The sequence below is a fragment of the Saccopteryx leptura genome, chromosome 3, assembly GCF_036850995.1.
Source record: "Saccopteryx leptura isolate mSacLep1 chromosome 3, mSacLep1_pri_phased_curated, whole genome shotgun sequence".
In the NCBI taxonomy this organism is placed as follows: domain Eukaryota; kingdom Metazoa; phylum Chordata; class Mammalia; order Chiroptera; family Emballonuridae; genus Saccopteryx; species Saccopteryx leptura.
The window spans coordinates 130,674,908-130,701,207 of record NC_089505.1 but is presented as its reverse complement, the minus strand read 5'-3'; the positions used below and the strand labels follow the sequence as shown (position 1 = coordinate 130,701,207).

Sequence of the window (26,300 nt, the reverse complement as noted above, 5' to 3'; positions counted from 1 at the left end):
TGCCCTGCCTGTGTCAGATGAGGGGTTGGAAGACCTTCATTTCAGTCTTGCTGGTTGACCAGCTATGTTGCAAACTATGGACCAGCCATTTCTGCACACCCAGATTTGGTTTCTTCAGCTGCTTTAAAAAAATAAATAACTAAAATTAGGTAGGTTACCTGCAAGCTTCAAAGTTTTGGAACGGTAGTCTGAAATTAGTTTCAATTAGCATATTTTGCTTTCTTCCTCTACTTAAAATATGGTGAGGAACAACAAACAGTAGGCTTCAGTGGATATTCAACTATCTGCCTTTTACCTCCTGTAACTGGCCTTAAAAATCTCTGCAGCTCCTGAACCACTGTCTACCTGTCCCTAATTGTAGTACCAGAGACAGGTGGGCAGGGAAATGAAGTGGGGTATGCCATACAACAGACAGGCCACAGGAGGCTTTTACAGTCCAGGGATTGTATTTGAATCCTGGCTCAATCAGTTATTTATAAGCTTCAGACTCTTGAGGAAATGACTTCACTTGTCAGAGCCAGAATTTCTTCATCTTTAAAACTGAATTGAAAATACTTACTTTGCAACAATATTATGCAGATTAAATGAAAAGTTAAGTGTCTTGAAAGATGATGAGAGAATGATGTCAGAACAATGGCAGCATGAGAGATACTCCTGATCTCTCCCTTTGAAATTTTAACAAATTGAACAACTATAACACAACAAAGGACCCCAGCTAGGCTTGCAGGTGCTCCTGAAAGATCCACACACCGAATGGACTAAAGGTGGGACAGGTTGAAAAGGCTGGTGGAAGATAAAATGCACTGGTGCTCAGCTCTGGAGAGACGAGAAGCCAGAGTGACAGGATTATTTTCCTCTGCTGGGACTAGGGGGAGGAAGGAAGCTTGGGCTGTCTGGGTTTTGTCTGAGGGATCTGGAGAGGGAAACCCAGAGTGACTGGGTCTCCTTGTGCCAGGAGGAATGATGAGATTAAGGGGCAGAGGGGTAGATATTAAACCAAAGCTGCAGCAGAGCAAGGGGTCACAGCCAATGTTCCCAAGGTCTGTCCACAGCCTGCACTTGACGCAGAGTAAGAGAAACCAAAGTGCAGCCCCCCAGCCTCCCAGATCCCACCTCCTTCACCCAGCAGTATGAAATGTGGCAGAGACAGATCTCACAGCTAACTCTCCAGAGAAACTCTCTCCCCTGAAGAACAGAGGGGCTCTACGTCTGGTCTCCTGATCCAGAGACATGGGGAGGAGCTCCTGGAGGCCTCAGATTGCCATTGCTAAAGCCATAAAGCCCTCATCTCATAACACGCCCACCCACAAACGCAACTGCAGCCCTACCTACTGCATCATTGCAACAGCAACATCTCAGCTGAGGTCAGCCCAGGAATTTTACACAGCTAAAACTTGTAACACAGCAACACCTTTGGAAAAAAGCAGTAACCTCTCAAAGCTGAATTTTTCTTTTTTGCTTTTTTCATTATTTTGTTTCTTTTTTCTCTTTTGAATTTCATTCTCTTTAATTTATATATATATATTTTTTATTTTATGGGTGTTTTGTTTGTTTTTTTCTTTTTTTGTTTTTTTTTACTTGTCAGTATTTTTTAAATTTTTATATTTTTCATTGTATTTTTTTAATTTTTATTCACTTTTTTAGTTGTTTTTTTTTTTGTTAGAGTTTTAACAATACCGCTCTTAAACACCATCAAGGAAAAAGAAATCGAATACCATGGCTACACAAGATAGATATTTAATTCAGAAAGCAAATGAAAAACCTCCAGAAAGCAATCTAGATCACATGGAAACCTTGGAGTTAAATGATAGAGAATTCAAAATTGAAGTTCTGAAAATACTCAATGAGATGCGAGAAAACACTGATAGGCAATTTAATGAGCTCAAAAAACAAACTAATGAACTAAATGAGTGCTTCAGTATACGGAGTGAAATAAGTGAATCAGAAAAAAAACAAGAACTGCAGGATTCCATACATTGGTGGGACATAAAAACGAGACTAAGAGACATGGACAGGAGTGGGGTGGTTACGGGGGGTGGGGGGAGGAAAGGAGGGGGAGGGGGAGGGGTACAAAGAAAACTGGATAGAGGGTGATGGAGGATGATCTCTCTTTGGGTGATGGGTATGCAACAGAACTAAATGACAAGATAACCTGGAAATGTTTTCTTTGAATATATGTACCCTGATTTATTGATGTCACCCCATTATAATAAAAATTTATTTATAAAAAAAAATCCGAGATAAAGAACACAGTACATGGATTGAAAACTGAGGTAGCAAGTTTAGCTAATAGAACAGGCCAGATAGAGGAGAGGGCCAGTGACATCAAAGGCAACTAGAGGTGCTACAGAGGAAAAGAGAGAGAGGCTCAATGCATTTAAAAAAATAAGAAAGCTCTACAGGAATCAGAAAGAGCAGTATAAGAATAATGGGTATATCAGAAGAAGAAGAAAGGGAGAAGGGAATGGAGAACCTATTCAAACAAATAAGTGATGAGAACTTTCCAAGCCTATGGAAAGAAGTAGATCCAAGAAGCAAATACAACACGAGTTACCTCAACCCAAACAGACCTTCTCAAAGGCACATCATAATAAAATTCTCAAAAATCAATGACAAAGAAAGCATTCTCAAGGCAGCTAGGGAAAACAACATAACCTATAAAGGAAAGCCCATCAGGTTATCATGGGGCTTCTCAACAAAAACTTTACAAGCCAGAAGAGAGTCAACTGAAACATTCAAAGTACTGAAAGAGAGGAATTACCAGCCAAGAATACTATATCCATCAAAGCTATCCTTCAGATATGAAGGAGAAATAAAAACTTTTGCAGACATACAGAAACTGAGGGAATTTATCACTAGGAAATCCCCACTGCAAAAAATACTCGAGAGTTATTCAACCGGATACAAAGAACAAAACAAAACTACAAGCAAAAGCTCCAACAAGGTCTCAATAAAAACTAGCTTAATCTGACAAACATAATCTGTGACAACAGTAACATAAAAGGGGAGAGGATAAAGTTCTGCAGTAACAAATGAGGATGGAGTACAGAAGTATTTATAAGAAAAAGGACTCTTGTACATATGAAAATCTTTCCCTTAACCTAATGGTAACCACCCACGAAAAAGCCACTACTGAAACACAAAGCTTAAAAAAAAGAAGAAACAGGAGAAAGGAGTATGGAATACCACCAAACAAAAAACTGACAGAAACACAAAAGAGAAGAACCAAATGAGACACAGAGCTACCTGAAAAGAAAACATAAAATGGCAATAGGAAATCTCAAGCATCAATAATTACCCTAAAGGCAAATAGATTGAACTCACCAATAAAGAGACACAGAGTAGTAGCAGATTGGATCAAAAAGCAAAACCCAACTGTATGCTGCCTTCAAGAGACACATCTAAGCTTCAAGGACAAAAGTAGATTCAAAGTGAAAGGTTAGAAACCTATTCTCCAAGAAAATAATACCCAAAGAAAAGCAGATATAACCATACTCATATCTGACAGTGCTGACTTCAAGACAACAAAGGTAACAAGAGACAAAGAACATTTCATAATGATAAAGGGGACATTGTATCAAGAAGACATAACACTTTTTAATATATACTGCTCACAAAAATTAGGGGAGATTTCAAAATGAATATGAAGCAATAATATATCCCCTAATTTTTGTGAGCAGTATATATGCACCTAAATCAGGGAGCACCAAAATATATAAGACATCAATTAACTGATCTAAAAATAGAAACAGACAAAAACACAATCATACTTAGAGATCTCAACACATCAACACATTAGTGACAGCTCTAGATAGATCATCCAAACAGAAAATCAATAAAGAAATATTGGCCTTAAGCAACACACTAGACCAAATGGACATAATAGACATTTACAGGACTGTTCATCCCAGAACATCAGATTATACATTCTCTTCCAGTATGCCTGGAACATTCTTAAGGATAGACCATATGATGAGCCACAAAACTAACATTAACAAATTCAGGAAGATTGAAATTATACCAAGCATATTCTCTGACCATCAGGCTTTGAAATTAGAATTCAACTGCAAAAAGGAAGTAAGTAAAGAAACCCAAAAAATATGGAAGTTAAACCACATACTTTTAAAAAATGACTGAGTCAAAGAAGAAATAAAAGCAGAGATCAAAAGATATATACAGACAAACAAACATGGAAACACAACATATCAAAATTTCTGGGATGGAGCAGAAGCAGTAATAAGGGAGAAATTTATATCATTACAGGCTTATATCAAGAAACGAGAGATCTCAAATGAACAATCTAACATCACATCTTAAAGAACTAGAAAAAGAAGAACAAAAGCAACCCAATATCAGCAGAAGAAAGGAAATAGTAAAAATTAGAGCAGAACTAGCCCTGGCCAGCTAGCTCAGCAGTAGAGCATCAGCTGGGCATTGTGGAAGTCCCGGGTTCAATTCCCGGCCAGGGCACACAGGAGAAGTGCCCATCTGCTTCTCTACTCCTCCCCCTCTCCTTTCTCTCTATCTCTCTTCCCCTCCTGCAGCCAAGGCTCCACTGGAGCAAAGTTGGCCCGGGTGCTGAGGATGGTTCCCTAGCCTCTGCCTCAGGTGCTAGAATGGCTCTGGTTGTAACCGAGCAATGCCCCCTAGTGGGCTTGCCAGGTGGATCCCTGTCCAGAGCATGCAGGAGTCCGTCTCTCTGCCTCCCTGCTTCTAACTTCAGAAAAATACAAAAAAAAAAAAAAATTAGAGCAGAACTAAATGAAATAGAAAACAAAAATACTATGGAAAAAATTAATACAACAAAGAGCTGGATCTTTGAAAAGATTAATAAAATTGACAAACCCCTGGCTAGACTAAGGAAAAAAGAGAAAGGATTCATATAAACAAAAGCTGAAATGAAAGAGGAGAAATTACCAGATATAATAGATATACAAATGGTCATAGTAGAAATGTTATGGAAGATTATGTGCCACCAAGTGGCCTCCTGTGTCCATGGCTACCACAGCCCTGCCACTGAGGTATCCTGTCAGACATGCACAAAGCTATGTGGCCAGAGAATTTGAGTTGCTCACAGGTCTGGGAGGAGCCCAAGCTGCAGGGATGCACCCCCCCACACACACACACACACCTCCCTGACAGGAAAAGCAAGTGAGACCCACAAGTTCCCAAACATGATACCCAATTATCCTGTGGCAGCCTTTTTTTCCTTTTGAATATTGTACTTTGGTCTGAAACAGATGGCATGAAGCCAGAGAGACATGCTAATAGCTCTCTCCAGAAAAGTGTGCATAGCCCATCTGTTGGTTCCTTGTAGGAAAACAAAATGATAAGGGGGAAAAAACGCCTGCCACCAACAGTAGATTCATCAGAGAGCACAACACTTACAGATCTTGAAGTTCAGCTGTACAGTTGGAAAAATGCCTGTGAGGTGTTTATTCTATTCTGACTCATCGCCTTTATATAGAGCCTCTCCAGTCTCAAGCATTTACGGAGCAGCTGATGTGTGACCAAAACTGTGCTAGATGCAGAGTGGGGAGAGAGGAGGAGAGAAATAAAAAGGGTTTCTGCTAGCAGGTGGTTTCTGGTTCAACGAGGGAAGACGAACTAACCAGGCAGTTATGAGGCAGTGTGACAAGTGCCATGACAGAGATTAACACAAGGACTGTGGGAGCTTAGAGAACGAGAAACAACTGAATCTAGGGGTCAGGGAAGGTATCTCGCAGAGGTGATGCTGAACTGAGTTTCAGAGAGCAAGTAAGGGGCTGCCACGTGAAGAAGTAGGCGGTGGCTTTCCAGGCAGATGGACCAGCAGAAACGAGAGAAAGCAGGATGAGCGTTGTTTGCAATAGCTAGAGAAAAAGTGACAGTGGGGATAAGAATAGAAAATTGGAATAAAGAATTGGAGAGGGGGCTGACTCCCCTAAAGGCTTGTAAGCCTGACTAAGCCTGACACTTAAGAAAATGAAGCATGTTAGATTTTTATTTTAGAGCAGTCCTCTGGTGGCAATAAGACGGGTGGAAAAGAAGCAAAGCAAAGACGGGCAGCCGGTTAGGGGCGGTTGAAAGATTCATGGGCAGCTCTCCACCCAGTCAGCCTCAGTGCTCTCTCTATAGCATATACTTGTCATATTATGAAACGGAATTCATAGATGATCACCTATCTACATACAGTCTTCCAAAAATAAATACAAGTCCCTAACAGAAGTATAAGGAAGAAATGAAAGAACGCTAATTTATAATAAAAATATGTGTGTTTCAATCAAGAAATACCTAGGTACAACCATAATGAAAAGACCCACTAAGTGGTCAAGTGTGTATACTTAGACATATATACTCACCACTGATACAGGAGTGTCATGTTGGCTCAAACACCACCAGAAGTGTTTCTGTGAGGGACCACGATTTTCCAAACGGTTGTCACGGTAACATAAATGTGCACACCCCTTGGATCTTCACAGCGCCCAGCCTCTACTATTGTATGACGACTCCTGAGTCAAAAATAACCTATATTTTTTAATCTCTAAAATTGGCATAACAATAATAATTCAGAAATATATAATGATACCTATAGCTACAGTTTATTGCATGTCTGCTATATTCAAGCAAGGTATTAAGTACATATTTATAGGCTCGGATTCAAATCATACTACTTGCTAACATATGCTGAATGTTCACTCTGTGTCAGGTGTAGTACTTCACACCTTAATAGTACTTCACACCTTAAATATAATTAATCTTTAAGTCATCCCAATAGGGCAGATGTTTATGCCCATTTTACAGATAAGAACACTGAGCCTTAGAGAGCTCCCTAAGCTTTCCCCAAATTCCATATATAAAAAGTAACAGTCTGAATTTTCACCGTGGCCTCTAAAATTTCAACATTTACATTTTTATTCACTTTGCATACAGCTTGGATGCTAGGAAGAAACGTGTTATAACCTGGCTTTATGACAGAGCTCAAGCAGTTGAGAAGGCCTTAGGTCTGAGGGGAGGCAGGATTCAGACCCAGATGCACCTGGTTTCTAATCCTTTACCTTTCCACTGACACACACTGGCTTTGGAGGCTCTGTGATGTCAGAAACTTTAACAACTCTAGCAGCAGTATTACTGGGCCCAGATATGTGTCTGGCTTGCTCCCACACTGCATTCTAGTTTCTGCTTGTAAGACACTCCTTAGAGGAGATTCCCGTGACCACTGCTATAGAAGGCAGACCCCAGGAGAGCAGGGTCTTCTGTCTTACTCATCCTGCCCCAGCACACAGCCTGGCACCTAGTTTCTTCAGTATCTTTTTGCCAATCCCTTGCTCCATGAGTTATTCTTTCCCAGGACGCCTGACTGACTGGTTTCTCACCCTTCCAGGTTATGTTGCAATGGGCGCCGTCCTCCCATCCTTCTGGGGCCAACAGCCCCTTGTCCAACAGCAGATCGCCATGGGTGCTCCGCCACCAGTCGCTCAGGTGATGCCGGGGGGTCAGCCCATCGCATGGGGCCAGCCGGGTCTCTTCCCTGCCACTCAGCAGCCCTGGCCAACTGTCGCCGGGCAGTTTCCGCCAGCCGCCTTCATGCCCACACAGACTGTTATGCCTTTGCCAGCTGCCATGTTCCAAGGTCCCCTCAGCCCCCTTGCAACCATCCCAGCCACGGGTGACTCCACCAGGTCAAGTCCACAGACCGACAAGCCCAGGCAGAAAATGGGGAAAGAAATGTTTAAGGATTTCCAGATGGCCCAGCCTCCGCCCGTGCCCTCCCGCAAACCCGACCAGCCCTCCCTCACCTGTACCTCAGAGGCCTTCTCCAGTTACTTCAACAAAGTCGGGGTGGCACAGGATACAGATGACTGTGATGACTTTGACATCTCCCAGTTGAATTTGACCCCTGTGACTTCTACTACACCATCAACCAACTCACGTGAGTGCCCTTCATAAACCCAATGAGAGTGACGTGTTTCTGGGGGTCAGAGAACTCATCTTAATTCCAGTCAACAGGACTCTTTGTTTCTATTACTCTTAGTCCTAATAATAGCTACCACTTATTAGGTACCAATTATATTATACACCCTTCTCCCATGTGCTTTATGTTTCTTTTATACTCATAATAATGCTTATGACAAGTTTTGTTAGACCTATTTGACAGATAATGAAAGTGAGATTCAAAGACAAAGAGAACAAAGTGGTGGGATTGAACATGAGCCTGTTGCTTTTCTGCCATGTCACTCTGCCTCTCAGGTGTCTGCTCATGAGCTGATTCACTCATTCCTTCCTTTCTTCATTCATTCATTCAAGTATTTCCCAGCTATGACACACATATATTTGTATGGCTCATTGAAATATAAATGAATGGTATATGTGAATTAGACATTTTTTAGGAGCCCTGGCTGGCTGCTCAGTGGTAGAGCATTGGCCCAGCGTGTGAATGTCCTAGGTTCTATTCCCAATCAAGGCACACAGGAGAAGTGACAATCAGTTTCTCCAGCCTGCTTCCCCTCCTTCTCCCCCTCACTCTCTCCTCCCCCCTTCCTGCCCTCAGCTGTGGCTTGATTGGTTCAAATTCATAGACCCAAGGCACAGAGGATGGCTTTGTGAAGCTTCCACCTCAGGGGCTAAAAATAGCTCAGTGTGAGCATGGGCCCAGATGGATAGATCATTGGCCCCAGACCGGGATTGCCAGGTGGATACCAGTTGGGGAGCATGGAGGCGTCTGTCTCACTATCTCCTCTCCTCTCACTTGGAAAAGAAAAATTTTTTTAGGGAACAAGGATAAAATATTAGAAAATGAAGATCAGGGAAAACTTAGGACAGAAAAATAGCAACCATAAGACCTCCTACAGCTGCTGTAGCTGAAACCCAATTCTGACTCAAAGCTCAGGCTAGTCAGAGAGAAAAATGACGGCAGAGCAGGAAGCCGTGGTCTGGGACCCTGGACAGCAACCTTATTCCTTCCCAGTTTCATGCCTACACACAAGTCATTTTATTTCTATGAGCCTCAATTTCCTCACTTATCTTTAGGCTCAGGGTTATTAAAAGGATTTGAAGGTACATGTTTTAAAACATTCTTTGCCTCACAGAGTTTGAAGTAGTTTTATGGTCACTATTACTGCATATTGAGTGGTTTTGTGCAGAGTCCTGGAACAGGGTTGTGATCTTGGCTCCTGTACTACAAGCTGTGTCTTTGGGCATGTGTGACTTCTTTTAACCTCAGCTGTGTCATGGGTAAAATAAGGGATGAGCAGTGTGCCTCATTCCAGTTCTAATAGCAGTGGTTCTATCCCAGCTCACTTTTCTACGTCAAACATCTGGAAAACCAAAACCGGTCAGCCAGTGAGAATCCAGATACACTTGAGCTCACATGTGTTTGGTTGATGGCATTCAGGGAGGATGTCTGGCTCTTCAGCCTGTGCCTTAACAGTTAATAAGGGTAAATAAAGCAAAGGCTCATGGAACAGTGAGTTCAGTGTTTTCATTGCTATCACAGAGGACACGGGTCACTGCTTGGCCATACCGTGAATTGTCACACACACAAAATAATCTAATGTTAACATAATTAGATAGTGTCATTTCAGGCGGATTCAGGATGCTTTTCTAAAAATGAACACCTATGTGTATAAGTAGCCTACTTCCACTTGGGCCAGATGATCTACATAGTGGTGCATCTCTATTAACTGCAACTCCATGTTTCAGTGAAGAATAATGAATACAAAATGAAATGCTAAAGAAAGGAAAGTCATACATAAATAAGCACACAACTTTTAAAAACAAATATTCCCCTTTCACTGTGCCAGCCACAGGCAGAAGAGGAAAGTTTAAGTTTTTTGAGACAGGGAGTGTGTCTTAATCATTCCTGCACTTCTCACACGGCTAGCATAGGATCTAGAACAGTGGTAGTCAACCTGGTCACTACCGCCCACTAGTGGGCACTCCAGCTTTCATGGCAGGCGGTAGTGGAGCAACCAAAGTATAAATAAAAAGATAGATTTAACTATAGTAAGTTGTTTTATAAAGATTTATTCTGCCAAACAGTGAAAATCTGACATAAAGTACTTGGTAAGTAATTATTATTATATGCTTTAACTTGCTGTAACTCTGCTTTATAAATTTTATAAAGTAAAGTTACTTCCCTACTTTATAAATCACCATTACTGTGGAACCGGTGGGCGGTGAGAAAATTTTACTAACAGAGATACAAAAGTGGGCAGTAGGTATAAAAAGGTTGACTACTCCTGATCATGGGAGGCATTTGGAAAAGGTTGCAGAGAATGAAGCAAACAAAACAAGGTCACTCATTTACTGGTGTGATTTGGAGCAGGGCTTTGCAGTCTTGGCACTGTTGATGTTTTGGACCAGATAATAATTTGTTGTGGGAGGCTGTCCTGTGCATTGTAGTTTTAGCAGCATCCCGGCCTCTATCCACTAGATACCAGTAGTTTACATCTGCTCCCTAGTCATGATCAAAAATGAATCTGGATGTTGCCAGATGTCCCCTAGGAATAAAATAGCCTCAGATTGAGAATCCCCCTATTTTAGAGTTAAAGCTATTCTGTAAAACCTTCTACGGGTTAAGACATTTGCATAAAAAAATTCCTAGGTATGCTCCTTAAGGATTGTATTCAATAAGTTAACAAACAGTATACCTCTCAGAATTGGCAGCTCAGATGGGACCCTTAGCCTTGAGTAAACAATAAACCACATCAAACACAATTCAGGCCTGACCTGTGGTGGTGCAGAGGATAAAGCGGCGACCCAAAATGCTGAGGTCGCCGGTTCAAAACCCTGGCTTGCCTGGTCAAGGCACATATGGGAGTTGGTGCTTCCTGCTCCTCCCCCTTCTCTCTCTCTTTCTCTCTCTCTCCCCCTCTCTAAAAATGAATAAATAAATATTAAAAAAAAAACAAAAACAAAAAAAAAACACAATTCAGAATCAAATGACACTGATAATTATCAAATGTCCACAGTTTATCAGGGTGTTTCCATATAGTTTATTTCACTTAAGCCCACTCTAACTAGCTTGCCCCATAATTATCTCATGAAACAAAACAGACTTCTAAATTAGAGGAAAACTTAAGATGTTTTATTTTAAAGACTATGAATGAAACCAAGCTCTTCTCCATCAGCATCATCTTTAAAATGTTTTAAAGCATCAGCTAGACCGAAAGTAAACTTCAAGTAGAAAAGCACAGTGGAATAGACAGTGTTAAGTCCCAGCGCTCCCATTCCATAGCTGTGTTAATCCTGAGAAAGGCACTGTGTACCTCTCTGAGCTGCAGTCTTCGGGCAGAAGAAAAACAAAACAATAGCAGTGTTTATAGCAGAGAGCTTAAGGAATGCAAAGTGCCTAGCCCAGTGTCTAGTTTGCTGGCACAGGATGAACTGCATTGTTATTCTAAATGTATAATAGATTCATCAAGGCAGAAGGAACTCACTGTGTTTTATATTCACTCGCTGTCTGATAAGCAGCCAGGTTTTGTAAGTCCTGAGAGGTTATAGTGTGGAGGCCTTATTAGTGGCATTTGAAATTCAGCTACTAACTCAAGCCATGCTTCCTCCCTCATGTGGGTCTGAGCCAGTGACTGATATTTTCAATGGCAAATTAGACGTTGTTTTTTCTTTTTTTAATAAATAAATTTTTATTTTAATGGGGTGACATCAATAAATCAGGGTACATATATTCAAAGAAAACATGTCCAAGTTATCTTGTCATTCAATTCTGTTGCATACCCACCACCCAAAGTCAGATTGTACTCCGTCACATTCTATCTACTTTTCTTTGTGCCCCTCCCCCTCTCCTTCCTTCCCTCCCAAATTAGAAGTTTTTGAAGGAAGAGTGGTTTCCAATGGCATATTTGTTATAAACCTCTAGCACAAATGAGACGAGGAAAATGTGGGAATGTCGGGACAGAACATGCACATCCTTGTCGAACAAGGAATCCAGGACCAGCTGTGAGATTGCCATTGGTTACAGCCATTTTTCCCAGATCACTGAGACACTCTTTATTCCCCATATGTTTATCAGATGCCTCCTATGTGTCTGGATATGAAGCCTGGTGCTACCAGTTGCCAACTGTGTGGCCTGGAGCCATTGAGCAACCTTCACCTGCCTTGTCTGTGTAATTGCAGTAACCCTGCTCCAAAGAGGCTTTTGTGAGGGCTACAGATGTCTGCAAAATTTCTAAGTCTCTGATACATACAAAGCATTCAATCTCTGTGTGTTATTGTCCTCTAATCTACTTATTCTTAATGAATTAATAAAGAGAAAAGGAAAAAAAGTATGGTTCTCAACTTGAGTGTACAGAAACACAGTTTCTTTTCAGTAGGTCTCGAGTGGGGTCCAAAGATTTGCATTTCTAACAAATGCCCAGATGTGGCTGATGCCATCGATTCCAGGTCCGTTTCTTGAGATCCACTGAATTATTTCCTTTGTGTGGACCAGCCCCTGCCTGACCTTCAAGAATGCGAGAGGACAAAATACATACGTACGGAGGAGATATTTAATTAACTGTTCAACTGATTTGACCAATGATAGGAAGAGGACAAGTCATGTGATTTGATTCAGACATACCAGATCCCTGAGGTTTCTGTGGGTGCACAGAGTGACAGCCGGACACTGACAGTGTTTCCTCTCTTTGCATGGTCTCTGAGCAGCTCCCACCCCAGCCCCTAGACAGAGCTCTCCGTCCAAATCATCTGCGTCCCACACCAGCGATCCTGCTACAGATGACATCTTTGAGGAGGGCTTCGAAAGCCCCAGCAAAAGTGAAGAGCAAGAAGCTGTAAGTTATGGGCTTCTTTCTGTTTTTGTTTTTCCTTAAAATCAAAACCTCTGTATATGAAATGGACAATGCCTGAGGAAATCCGCATAGAACGCTGGCTTAGGTGTTTAAATTCTAATGGGGTTTCCAAGGGGCTTTCTTTTATGTTCAGATGAGCAGCTGAAAAGCATTGTCCTTTCTTTAAGTTGTTCTTATAAGTTCTCCCGTTTGTGGGTGTGGCGTCCTCTAACGGAAGTTGCTGCCTCTATTCAAATAACTGATTATTGGAGTGCATGAAAGTATGCCCCGTTGTCTTATATTTTCAGTTGTTGAAAAGAAAAAAAAAAAGTGTTATCTTCTTGTGTTCTAGCCTGATGGATCACAGGCCTCATCCAACAGTGATCCATTTGGGGAGCCCAGTGGGGAGCCCAGTGCTGATAATATAAGTCCACAGGCCGGTAGCTAGATAGCACAGGTCTGGGTAGGTATCTGTCCTTTTATCTCCTTCACCCTGTAGCTATCCACTTTTCTCCTTTGCCTGCTCTTTACTGTGAAAGTCACTCCCCTGATGTCTGGACCATCTCTCCTTGCCTGTGTGCATCTCTGGTGTTTGCACCGTCTCTCCTTGCCTGTACATGTCCCTGATGTTAGCACCATCTCTCCTTGCCTAGTGTCTGTTTGTCACCTTATTTTTCCATGGATGCATGACCTTTGACATATAATGGGAGATGGGGTAGGGGTGCGGAGTGGGGATTGGCCATATTACTTTATTAATGATATGTTCTCAGTGTCTAGGGACGATAGCATGAGGCATGGTCCCTACTACGTCACACAGATTTGGTTTCCGAAAGCATCAGTTCTGAGATGGACACGTTCTGCCCACCTTGATCAATTTTCAGTGAGACGTGGTTCAGGTGCTTTAATCTTTTAAGCAAAGCGTCACTGCATTTGCCCACACTCCACAGATCTGAAGAGGTCACCAACCAAACAACTGAGCAGCCAGACTAAGAAGCAAAAAATAAGTAGTGCTTGCAATAAGATTGACAGAGATGTAAGATCATAGTAGCCCATTCTGTCTAAACAGTAGGGGACCGGCCCCTTCCCAATGTGAAAGAGAAATTCGAAGCCCAAAGACGTATAGCATTCGCTTCTGAGGCTCCGTGGTTTGCACCTGTGCTGCGGCATGTGGCTTGCCACTGAGCCACTTCAGATTCTATCAGCAGCTACTTTGAGAGAGGTGCACTTACATAGATACAAGTGGTTTTAGGCACTTGAATTTCAATGCATCTGATTTGATCAAAAGAAAAAGTTGCTGATGAAGAGAACCTTCTCAGGAGACAGAAATACACCCTATTACCCAGACATGATTTCTAGGGTCACTCCTTGACAAATGTGTTCAATTTTCAGACACTTTCCTAGTTTTCCACAAACATGTAGAACTGTGAGGCTGTACACCCAGAGCTCCCTGTTTTAGTCCTAGGTAGCGTGGTCAGAGCTGTGAAAATGGTAAATAGCTTTCACCATTCATAAATGGATTCTGAGGGCACCTGGGAATCTTCTCAGTTCACATGGAAGTTATTTTGATGGTTATTGAAAGCTAAGACAATGTTTTGAAAGTGCATTTTATTAATAGATGTCATAATCAAAGAACTTAATTTACTGTATATTTTGCCATATTCTATTAGCACAGTAGCACATAATAACACATCATGCCATGCAAAACCATGGAATACCCATCCAAAGTATTTAGTCTTGCAAAACTATTTGGGGACCAGGTGAATAAAAGGCAAAATGGATGTTCTAGGAAAGAGAAAAAATTGAGGATCATGGGTGAACTCCTTTGGGAAGACTCCCCGGGAGCTTTTCTACCCCTAGCATATGTTTTATTTCTCATGCTCCATGTTGCCTTGAAAAAAAATTGATCAATGAACTAGAGGTGACAAGAGCCATTCATCAGGATAACAGCAAACATCATCCTAAAATTGAAGTTCTTCTAGAAAACACGGATGACTTACACCATTTGCAGATCAATGTATCAAACCCTCAAATTGATGAGCCTGTTCAGCTTGAGACAGTCGCTCAAGCTGAACTGTTTCGTGGGGCTTCACCCTGTCCTGTGTTTGTTGCTCCATCCAGAACCCGAAGCCGTGGCTGAGCTGTAAATGGATGTAGCATGGCACAGTGAGAGGAGCTCAGGATTTGGAACTTGAGTTCAAATTCTAGCTCAGCTACTGAGTAGCGGGGAATCTTGGGCAAGAACCATAATTTCTTTTGAGTCTTGCTTTCCCCGTCTGCTCGAAGGGGCTTATATTATCCATTGTGTTAACTGAGATAGCGTAAGTTGTGTCTCTAGCATGGAGGCAGACACTCGGTACTCAGCTTAAAAGTCGGCTTAAAAAGATGATTCTGGAGTAAGATTTGTCTGAGTTGAGAGTCTGGCTCTACCACTTTCTAGCTATGCAACCCTGTCGAGATCTTATAATAAGTCTCTATCTTAGTTTGAAAAATAAGGATAAAAATGGTGCTGCCTCGTAGGTTATTGTTGGAACTCCATGAGGCGGTGCCTGTGATGCCCTTTGCCCAAAGTCTGACACACAGTGAGCACCCAGCGGGTGTCTGCTGCCGAGACTGCCACTGCCGTCACCACCAGCAGCATCACGCGTGCTCGGTCAACATGGGTTCCCCACTTTGTTGGATTATATACATTAGACCTTATGTTAAATAAATTTTACTGTAAGGACGCAGGCCATTGACTGGGAGATTTCACTTTGTACTTTCTATCTTCTAATAATCAATTTTTAACTGGCCTCCAAACACCTCTGGAGTGGGGAAGAAAAGGAAAACCCACTCTTTAGCTCTCTGAACTGTCCTGTCCCATAATCAGAATGACCCTAGTTAGGACTGCGCAGGCCCCTTTTTACTTCTGAAAATAAAATGAGCAGTACTCCATATAAGTCGTACATGTAAGTCATGATAAGTAGCTACCTGCCCCAAAGGAGGGCTGGACTCGAGTCTCCAACGAAACCGTTTTCTCCCTGGTGCTTTCACACCTGCATGCCGAGAGGCTGCTGCCCGCCTTATGGACATCTCCCCGAGACACCCACAAGGGAAGTCCAAAGGGGCCTTTCCGGGCCCCTCCGTCCATAGCAGCGCAAGCCACATTCGATCTTTTAGGTCCCTTCCGTTCACCCATCCAACCAACTGGAAATTCACTGACCGCAGTTTCTCAGTGCCTTTCCAGATACTCGCAGAGGGATGACATGCCAGCGTCATTACATTCGTGGTTTTATGTTCCCCTGTGCCTTCATAGGGTGGGAAAGCAGGAGTCCCGGCTTCCTGTTGCCCTTGCAAGCATCATCTCCAGCTGCTTTTTATTAGCGATACCCGCACAATTCTGAGTAGGCAGGAGTGACATCTGTTGATGAGCTAAAGCCGTGTTGCACCACAGTGAGAGGAAACCGACGGCTCGATCCTTGAAGGTGGAAGCTCCAGGGCCAACCTCTAGCAGCATTCCTGTTTCAGCAATAAAGGGCAGTCTCTTCAATTATTTCAACCCCCCCCCCCCACCCTTCTGCCTGGGAAACTCACATGTCTTTGAAAGACTGAGTCAACAGGGACAAAAAAAAACCCAAAATAATATTATAACGGCTGGTGTGGGAATGGCAGGTAATTTATCCTTCACTGATGTGTTGCTGGACCAATTTGAAGGGCAAAATGTTAGCTTTTGAGGAGATGAAAAGAGAATAAAAACATTTATTTGGTTAAATGGTAAGTAAATAAACTGCCTATCAGACTTTCCCAGCTGTCAAGTCAAAGTAGCATCTGTAACAATAGGGAATTATTTGGTCTGTCTCCCTTACTAACAACAGATATTGCCATAAATAATAAGTCGCTGTCATTTTTCTTAATACTGATCATCATGGGAACCCAAGACATGTAAGATACTACCTGGTGGATTTCTAGGATTCAGGGGAAAAGAAAGCCGAGCTTCAGATGCTCTGGGAGGAGGAATCTTAAAAAAAGGAAGAAAAGAAAGGCACCCAGAGTCACAAAGTTCAGGAGACTGGGCTCTGAATTATGGGTCCAAAGCAGATGACCTTAGGGAAACGTGTAGCCGACCCCTTTCAACCCTGGTCTCCTCGTATGGGTAAACCTGGGTGATGAGAACAGCTCCCTGCCAAGGCCGTCCCAGAATCAGGAGATAGCTTGAACATGGAAGTGTTTTGTAAGCTTTTAAACTAAAACGTGTATTCAGGATTATTATTACTGTGCTATTTTGAAAAAAAAAATTTTTTTTGTATTTTTCTGAACTTGGAAACGAGGAGGCAGTCAGACAGACTCCCGCATGCACCCGACCGGGATCCACCCGGCATGCCCACCAGGGGGCGATGCTCTGCCCATCTGGGGCGTTGCTCTGTTGCAATCAGAGCCACTCTAGCGCCTGAGGTAGAGGCCACAGAGCCATCCTCAGTGCCCGGGCAAACTTTGCTCCAGTGGAGCCTTGGCTGCGGGAGGGGAAGAGAGAGACAGAGGAAGGAGAGGAGGAGGGGTGGAGAAGCAGATGGGCGCTTCTCCTGTGTGCCCTGGCCGGGAATCAAACCCGGGACTCCCGCAGCACAGGCTGACGCTCTACCACTGAGCCAACCGGCCAGGGCCTGTGCTGTTTTTTAAATAGAACCAAACAACAGTCTTAAAACAAAAGTCTTAAGAACAAAACACAGTCTGTCCATTTCATGAACACAGCACTCAGAGGGAAGTCCAGCCCGAGCTGTCGAATGGTTCAGACCCGAGATGTGAAGTGTCTGGCTTAGGGCAGTGTCGGCAGGATGGAGGCTGGGGCTGTGAGCTGAGAGATACTTAACCCTTTGAGTAGTGAGTTTTTTTCATGCTTGCTGACCCCCGGGAGTGAGTGGTTTTTGTTTGTTTGTTTTTCAAAAAATAAAATTAGTTTCAGTTACAGTTTTATTAATTTAAAATCATGTTTGTTTGGTAACCAATTTATGGAAACAAGAACATACATTTGCCTTTTTTTAATGTTGCCTCACACATGTACGATCATACTCTGGATGGTCATGGTCAGGAGGCATGAGGACGTACCTGAACGTTCGTACTACTCAAAGGGTTAAAAGATGAAATCAAGAGGAAGTGAAGACAGAAGGGCGGTGGGAGGATAATCTAGGACCACCCCCAGGTTCCTGACTTAGAGGTCTAGGTGGTAACAGTCACTGCATTAAGGAGCACAGAGCAACACGCTTGAGCAGAAAGAAGGCACGTTTACTGTGAGGCCAGCAGAGCCTGAGGTGGCCATGAGATGCCTGTAGGTTGCTGGCTGTGAGACACTAGAGGTAAAAAAAGAGAACCAAAGGAAAGATCAAGATTGTATCGTGGTTTCAAGTCACTGGTGTAGTGGGCACAAGTAGTATACACTGATCACTGAGATTAGAGGGCAGCAAATTCTCTGCAAATATTTCTGTTTTATGGGCCATACAGTCTCTGCCACACTGATCTGCTCCACTGTTGCAGCAGGAAAGCAGCAAAGGGTGTGGCCAAGTTCCAGTAATACTTTACATACAAAAAACGGGCAGCCACCAATAGTGGCCGTTGGGCCACAGGTTGCTGACCTCTGACTTGAATCACACTCACTGTCTGGAAGAGCACTCTGCAGAAGGTCATCACAATGCCTTTCATTTACTGCCACTAATATATTGTAAAATTACTAGCATGTTTATTAGCACTTTTATAAATGTCACCTAATCCCATCCTTAGAGGAACACTCTTCAGTAATTTTATTTTTCCCATTTCACAAACATGATTAGGTAAGGTAGACAGGCTAATAACTAGCTAAAATGAAAAAAAAAATCAAAAGATTCACATGTAATGGGGCTAAAATTTAAATCTAGACCCAGATTAAATAGCTCAAGAACACTGAAACAGAACCAGGACACCTGGGTTTAGCAGCGTCTCTTTGACTCAGTTACTGTGTGACCTGAAGCAGATGGCTTCATTTCTTATTTTTGGTCTCCTCTTCTGTAAAACAATACCCACAGGCCCTTCCAGCTGTGACATTCTAGAACCTTCTACTTGCCCAAGGTCACCCAGCTAGAGGAGGGAAGACCCAGTCCTCAAACAGCACACCTTCCCCCAGGATATCCTTATCCCAGCTCACAAAGGACAGGACCGAATCCCTTAAACATGCTGACCTTATTAGGGTTCTTGGAAACCACTGGCCTGAGATCCAGGACCCACTCCTTACAACCAGGACCTTACTCTGGACAGGCCCTCCTGCTTATTAGAGAATTGGTGTCAACAACCTCAGTGCCCTCGTCCGCTCTGTGACAAGTTCAGGATAGATGATGTTCGTGTGCAGAGCAGATCATTTGTGTCCATCATCATTATTGATGGGAAAATGCAGAATTGGTCAGAACATGTGCAGTTGCCCCGGGAGCTCAGGTTGTGCATCCCTGGGTGCGCCAAGTGGCTTTCAGCACCCCGACTCCCCAGGAAGTGAGTGCCTTTGGTAGCAGTATCAATCTATAAGGTTTTATTGTTAAATCCATTCTCTGTTGTTTTTTTTGTTTTTGTTTTTGTGTGGGTTTTTTTTTGTATTTTTCTGAAGCTGGAAACGGGGAGAGACAGTCAGACAGACTCCCGCATGCGCCCAACAGGGATCCACCCGGCACGCCCACCAGGGGCAACGCTCTGCCCACCAGGGGGCAATGCTCTGCCCCTCCGGGGCGTCGCTCTGCTGCAACCAGAGCCACTCTAGCGCCTGGGGCAGAGGCCAAGGAGCCATCCCCAGTGCCCGGGCCATCTTGGCTCCAATGGAGCCTCGGCTGCAGGAGGGGAAGAGAGAGACAGAGAGGAAGGAGAGGGGTGGGGGTGGAGAAGCAAATGGGCGCTTCTATGTGCCCTGGCCAGGAATCGAACCCGGGTCCCCCGCACGCCAGGCCGATGCTCTACCGCTGAGCCAACTGGCCAGGGCTCCATTCTCTGTTTTAAAGACTTTTCTTCCCTGAAGAAGAAATCTTTCAAGCTTAAAGTGGTTAGAAAGCTTTGTTTTTGTTTCTTCCCTTCCCTTTGCATAAAAAGGAAAGGAAGACTCCTACTACCTGTAAGAACCCTCTGACAGATGGAAACACTGAGGCCCGCTGAAAGGCTTGCTGAAGCTCACAGAGGCAGCTAGGAGGGTTGCGGGGTCTCTCTGCCTCTAAACTCCATGCATTTTTCATGAATGTTAAGTTATTTCAGCCTTATTTACAATTTCTGGCAACCACCCCCCTTTTTCACTCGCAAGGCCAGAGAATGTAAAACGCCGCTGAGCAAGGCTTTTGGGTGGGGACTAGGAGGCCCAGACACTGGAGACCACGCTGAGCTTTGGCTTACCCCCCAGCTCCGGCCTGACCCCCGGCTTGGCTCGGTGCTGGCCTCACCCCAGGCTGCTCGGCAGCTAGACTGCACGTGCACACAGACCTCACATCTAAGAGCACCTTTCTCAGCATGCTGTGTCTTCTCTCCACTAATAAGTTTAGAACACACCTTTCCTGTGTCTGGCCAAGCTTTCCAAAAGTAAGCACAATAAAAATTAAATGGTAGCAAAACTATAAGCACAATGTAGGTGGTTTTCAAAGGGGGCTCTCGATAATGTAGGGTAGGAAAGTGTTTGCCCAGTACGATAAGCCAAAGAGTGGGGGATGGATGGGGTTTGAAGAAAACAGCCCATAAACAGCCCAGACCTGAACTGTCCTCCTGCCTCTCCTCTGTTTCCTGCAGACTTCGGGACAAACAGCCCTCACATCTGGGGGCTGCAGTTTCTTCCTGCCGGATAGGAACTGTCGGACTACGGGTCCTTCTTGCTCTGACATTCTACAAAAGGCAACACATGGTCGTGGAGAGGACAGTAGGCTTTATAATACTTGGATGTGCAACTCTAGAAAAAAAATCTAATCTCTAATGGTCAGAAGCAGATTAGTGTCTGTAGCACCTGAGTGAGGGGTGGGCTGAGAAGGACACGGAAGTTTTTAGGGGGAGGAAATGTTCGACAGCTTGATTGTGGTGGGGAGGGCCACACAGGTGTATGCATTAAACTGCATACTTAAAATGGAAACAGGTCATCGTATGTAAATCATACCTCAATGAAATTGACTTGAAAATTAGAATAGCTCAATCCATGGAGCTGGAAAGTAGATTAGAGGCCACCAGGGTTTGGAGATAAAGGGGAATAGGGAGCTGCGCTTAATGGGTACATAGTCTATTTGGTGTGATAAAAGAGTTTTGGAAATAGTAGTGATGGTTGCACAATATTGGGAATGTAGTTAATGCCATTGAATTGTATATTTAATGATTAAAATGGCAAATGCTATACCATATATATTTTACAACAATTTTTTAAAAAGCTAAAAAAAAAATAACAAAACAACCTAGTTATATTCCAGATCTGCCCTGTGCTGGCTCAGTGGCCTTGGGCAAGTCACCAAAGGCTAGGGAGCCTTGCTTCTTCTCTGTAAGTGGAGCTAGGATTGCCCAGGGTACAGCCTCAGTGTGACGCCCGAGTAAGGTCACGTATGTGACACAGAAACGTTCTTTACAGACTACAAATCTTTTGGCACATGTAAGCTATCATTACTCTGTGATTCTGCTTGGCTTCTCTATGTGAGCATGGAATTCCTACTTGAAGTGATCTGCAAATATGGAGTGGCCTCTTTTAGCCACAGGGCCTGGCGGCCAGATTCCTTAGATAAACCCTACATTCTTTCTGCAGTTTCCCCATGACCCATGGTCATTATTAATTAGATTTCATAAGAGCACAGGTGTAGTGGCACCTATCTGCTATGACCAAGAAGCCACCTACAGATGCCTAAGATCATCTTTTATAGAGAAAGTGTAAAGTCACATGTTCACACATAGGGACCTAACCCTTTTTAGAGTACCTCCTTTGTGCCAGGCTCTGTGCTAGGCAGTCAACATGTATTTTCTCTTTCAATGCTTTCTGCGTGACTCAAAGCAAGGATTTCTAGCTTCACTTTACAGATAAGGAAACTGACCCTCAGATAGGTTAAGGAAACTTCATAGAGTCCTATGGTTACTAAGTGGTAACAGTGAGAAACAGAGCAGCAGCCTGACAGCCCAGAGCCTCTGGCCCTTACAGCCGGGCCTTGGTGCTCCGTTGAACATGAACTAGTTCACTGAGCATCAGCATCGGACAAGGCCACTCTGCCTGTGATGGGTCAAGCCAAATCAAGACCAGTCAGTAGCCGTGGCCAAGCACAGGCTAAACATGAGCATTGTCCATGTTACAGAAATAACCAAGCATTCTTTCTTCTACCTTTAACCTTGCTCCACTCTTTCTGCCCTCAAGATAAGATTAAAATAATCATACTCCTACTTCCTGAGGGCATCCAACCCAGAGAAACACCTTACTTTCTTGACCCTCCCCAAAACTGTCTAATATAAGCCCAGTTCTGTAATAAGCACTTTCTAACATCCTCACTGCAAAGAGTAATGAGTCCACCATGTTCGACCGCATGTCTCTGGTGGACTTGGGCTGCAGGGACTTGGCAGTGGGAAACACTAACCTAGATCTGCCTGATTTCACATCTGCATACTTGCATTCTTTCACTGCACCTGCTAGATAACAGGGTATTCAACTTAAGTCAAAGGTGGAGGGCTGATTTTGTTTTTATGTGGACTGTCTGGTTTACCATCTACTTTGTTGTCCTCTAGAAATGAAGATCTTAATATGGCAAGCATAGGTGAGCTTAAATTTCATGAGTATTTGCCAACTCCTGATAAGAGAATATTATAATAAGAAAATATTATAATAATATAATAAGAGATGTATTCATTCATACACGTCCTCATTCTCTGTGCTGTTGGCAGGCGTGCCTCCCATGTTCAAGCTTTTGCTCAGCATCTGGGCTACTGGCGTGAAAGGTGCAGTGGAACTTACTGTGTAGAAGGTACTAGGAGATAACTTGATGGCAGTGTAGACAGAGGTCTACTCAGGGCACTGCAAGGTCTAGGCAGCTGTTGTATTTGAACTGGTTTTGAAAGTAGGAACTCCCAAGTACAGGACAAAGAGGGGCCCCAAAGGCAGAAGGAACTGCTTGAGCAGTCTCAGAGATGGGAAAATCCCTATCCTGTCAGGTAGACCAGATATACCACACGAAAGGTGGTGCACCCAAGAGAGAGGAGGTGGATGGGGCTGGATGGGCCAGTGAGGCCATATTGGAAAGGCTTCCTGTGCCATCCTGAGAGGCTTGCATTATCCTTGGGGCAACAAGAGGTCAGGAGGGCCATTTCAAACAGGAGACTGGCATGTCCAAATCCATTTTAGGAAGAACATTCTGGCAGAGGCATTAAAAAATAATTTTTAAGCCTGATATATGTGACCTGCAGGTTGAGTTTTGATTCATGGTCCAGAAGGGGCATTTATTAGCTCTAATAGGCTATAAGGAGAATGGGTCATGTGTGTCCAGCTAAGGAACCTTGACCTTACCCTCTGGGCAAGGGGGAGCCTTTGAAGGATTTGGAGAAGGGCAGAGATGTGGAGAAACCTGCCCAGGGAACACGAGAAGCACCAGCGTGTTGTGTTAATGTGTGATTCCATTTAGGCACTTTGGAACCTCAGAAATAATCTCAAGAGCCCATTAGGACCTTGCCAGAAGTCAGGTCAGAAATGTCTGGATCAAATTATTTCCAAGCTCCCCTCCAGCTCTGAGAGTGTAAGATTCAGTAACAAGGAAGGTAAAGCTATTGCCAAAACGGATAATGCATCACAGTGTCAGACTTGGGAATGATATGCTGCTTGGGGTTTTCCACACCACTGCTCCCCTTCATTAGTGGGGATAATTGAGAGTTGACTGCACTCGTTACCACTGTTGTGATGGGGTATTTGAAGCTGCATTCCGGCAAGCAGGGGATGTGTGAATATTTATCTCAGCTGCAGAAAGTTAATGCAGTGTGGCATTAATTACCCTGTCTGAGCCTGCTGTCTTCTTCTGTTTTTAGGTGTCATTCTCAGTTGAATAAATTAGTTCCAGAATTAGAACAGAGCACATTGTAGGGTGAGATCAAGGCAGGCTCACTTCCTACGGCATCCAAAAGGGAGAGTGGGCGGAGGAAGTTTACTCAGGGAACATTAAGATGCATCCCTATAGCCCAGCATAGGCCAAAGACAATGGCTTTTCCCGGTACTTGTATTTTATAACTCCACCTTGGCCCCACCCACCCCACTCCCAGAACACAAATGTCCAGGAAACTTACAAGTTTAGTTTTAAAAACAGGTATTTGAAACATTTGAAGACATTGGCAGAGAACAGATTAGGCGCTTAATAAATCATCTTGCTATATAGATTTTTACTAGATTAGATTTTGAGAAAATTCAAGTCAAATTGGAGCGTTTCTGAACAAAGGGATCCAAACAGCAAAGAATGTAGAAACCCACCTTTATTGAGCACAGAGTGCACTGGGTTCACATGTCAGATGGCCGAGGGAAGTGGCAAGCCATCACCAGAAGCAAGCTGTGGAAGAATGGGCTTCCTTACTTTCTGTCATTGGACAGTTGGAAGTGGAGTCACATGTTTTCATTGTGATTAAAGGGCAGGATGAAATCCCACAAGTGGAAAGCATGGAAAGACAAATTAGTACTGTGTTCATTGCAAAATAGGGTGCCAGGGAGGGTTTAAGGGTTCTTCTTCCTAGAAGAATCCAAACATAATGAGTTCTAGAAGAAAATACCCTGGATCCTATTCATGGTATGTAACCTTGTGACTGGTGAAGCAAAAGCTGTCTTCTCTGGGCTTCAAATTCCTCATCTGTAAAAGGATGGATCTGGACAAGATTATCTTCTAGTCCATTTCAACTTTACAACAAAGATGGGCAATATGGTATATTAACTACATGAGAGGCAGCACAGTGACCTTGAGATCACACACCTCCCTGACCTAGTTTTTATCTGCAGAACGAAGACTCTTAGGTCGATAAAACAAGACATGAGGAAGCTTTATATACTCCAAAGCACTCTACAACACTACAGCTTGAAGAGTTGTCCTTGTTTGTTTTTTTAAGCTGTTATAATAAACTAGAAAAAGCACTGGACCCTACTTTTAGGCTGCACTTACTAGCTATGTGACTATGGGCAGATTACTGAACTTCTCTGTGCTTGATTTCTCATTTGCAAAAGAGATAAAGCATCTGCCTTACATGGCTATTGTGATAAGTTAAAAAGTCAGTGTACTTGAAAATACCTAGTGTCATGCTAGACACATAGTAGGGGCTTACAGACTGCCATTTCAATCTAATGGTTCAAGAAAATAAGCAAATAAAAAGGATCTATACCCACACAGCAGGAGACAGACTAATATATAAAATATACCAGAATTAAGGTGTCACTATGTCCATTTAATAATAGCACGAACATCAAAGAGTGCTAGCATGCAGGCCAATTTTAATTGAGGGGCCTATGTATGCCTAAGACCAGAGTGTTGATCTAATCTGCTTGGCCTTTGCATCCTAGACATTTTTACTTATTTGTTTTAGGTGAGAGGAAGGGAAATAATGAAGCAGACTCCTGCATGTGCCCCAATGAGGATCTACCCTCTAACCCCATCATGGGAGCTGATGCTCGAGTACCAAGCTATTTTTAGTGCCTGAGGCTGATGCGCTCCAACAGAGCTGTCCTCAGCACCCAGGGCCATGCTTGAACCAATCAAGCCACTGGCTGCAGGAGGGGAAGAAGGAGAGAAAGGAGAGTGGGAGGAGGGAGAAGCAGATGGTTGCTTCTCCTATGTGCCCTGACCTGAGTCCCCTGGATGCCCATAAGCCAGGCCAATGCTCTATTCACTGAGCCACTAGCCAGGGCCACCTAGGCATCTTTGACATGAAGTACTGAAGTGCTTTCAACAAAGCCAAGCACTGTTTAGCATCTACGTTTAGATGGAAAGTTGGCTTTGTCATATATTGGTGAAAACCCTTCTGTATGTCTATCTCAAGACAGCCCCATGGGTGCAGGCAAAGGACCGGCCAAACCTGAAAGAGCCGATGGAATAGAAACAAGTCCCAGAAGCTTTTGACCAAGAGCTAACAGCACAATTGCTGTTTCTCTTGCTCTAAAATGTGCCCAATCATCACGGCTTGAAGACACCAAAGAGCAGGTCGAAGTAGAATTCCAGCTGCATCAAGTGGATGTGCCTAAAACTGTCTTGCAAAAAATCTCCACTTGACACATGATCATTGTTACCATTTTCTGAAGATCTGTTATTGCTAAACACCGTGCTAGATGTTTATATATATTAGCTCTAATCCTCTCAAGAACCGTGTAGGACAAATAGTATTATGATCGTTTCATGGTTAGGGAACTGAGTCTCAGAAAGAATAAGTATTTTGCCCATATCACACAGCTTGTCCAGTTCTCTCAACTATACCATGCTATTTCCCCAGCGGGGGCATTCAGTCTCACTTGAAAACCAAGGACAGAACTGGGTGAGTAGTTCTCCTTTGATAATAATAAAAAGTTGCAAAAAAATGATATGCACCATGATCAAATAATCCCAAAAT

General features: G+C 43.4%; 1 protein-coding gene and 1 non-coding gene across 3 annotated transcripts in view; one reads left to right on the top strand and one right to left on the bottom strand.

Moving 5' to 3' along the window:
• The window catches only part of DAB1 (DAB adaptor protein 1), a 313,645-nt gene that overhangs the window by 283,857 nt on the left and 3,488 nt on the right, over positions 1-26,300 (top strand). For both annotated transcript variants that reach the window (XM_066376400.1, XM_066376399.1), the window contains 3 exons: positions 7,364-7,912; positions 12,640-12,767; positions 13,117-13,227. In XM_066376400.1, the coding sequence (XP_066232497.1) occupies positions 7,364-7,912; positions 12,640-12,767; positions 13,117-13,212 (773 nt within the window). In that variant the 3' untranslated portion in view covers positions 13,213-13,227. The remainder of the gene's footprint in view (positions 1-7,363; positions 7,913-12,639; positions 12,768-13,116; positions 13,228-26,300) is intronic.
• On the bottom strand, positions 17,326-17,401 carry TRNAH-GUG (transfer RNA histidin (anticodon GUG)). Its single transcript has one exon. It is a non-coding gene; the product is annotated as a tRNA-His (tRNA).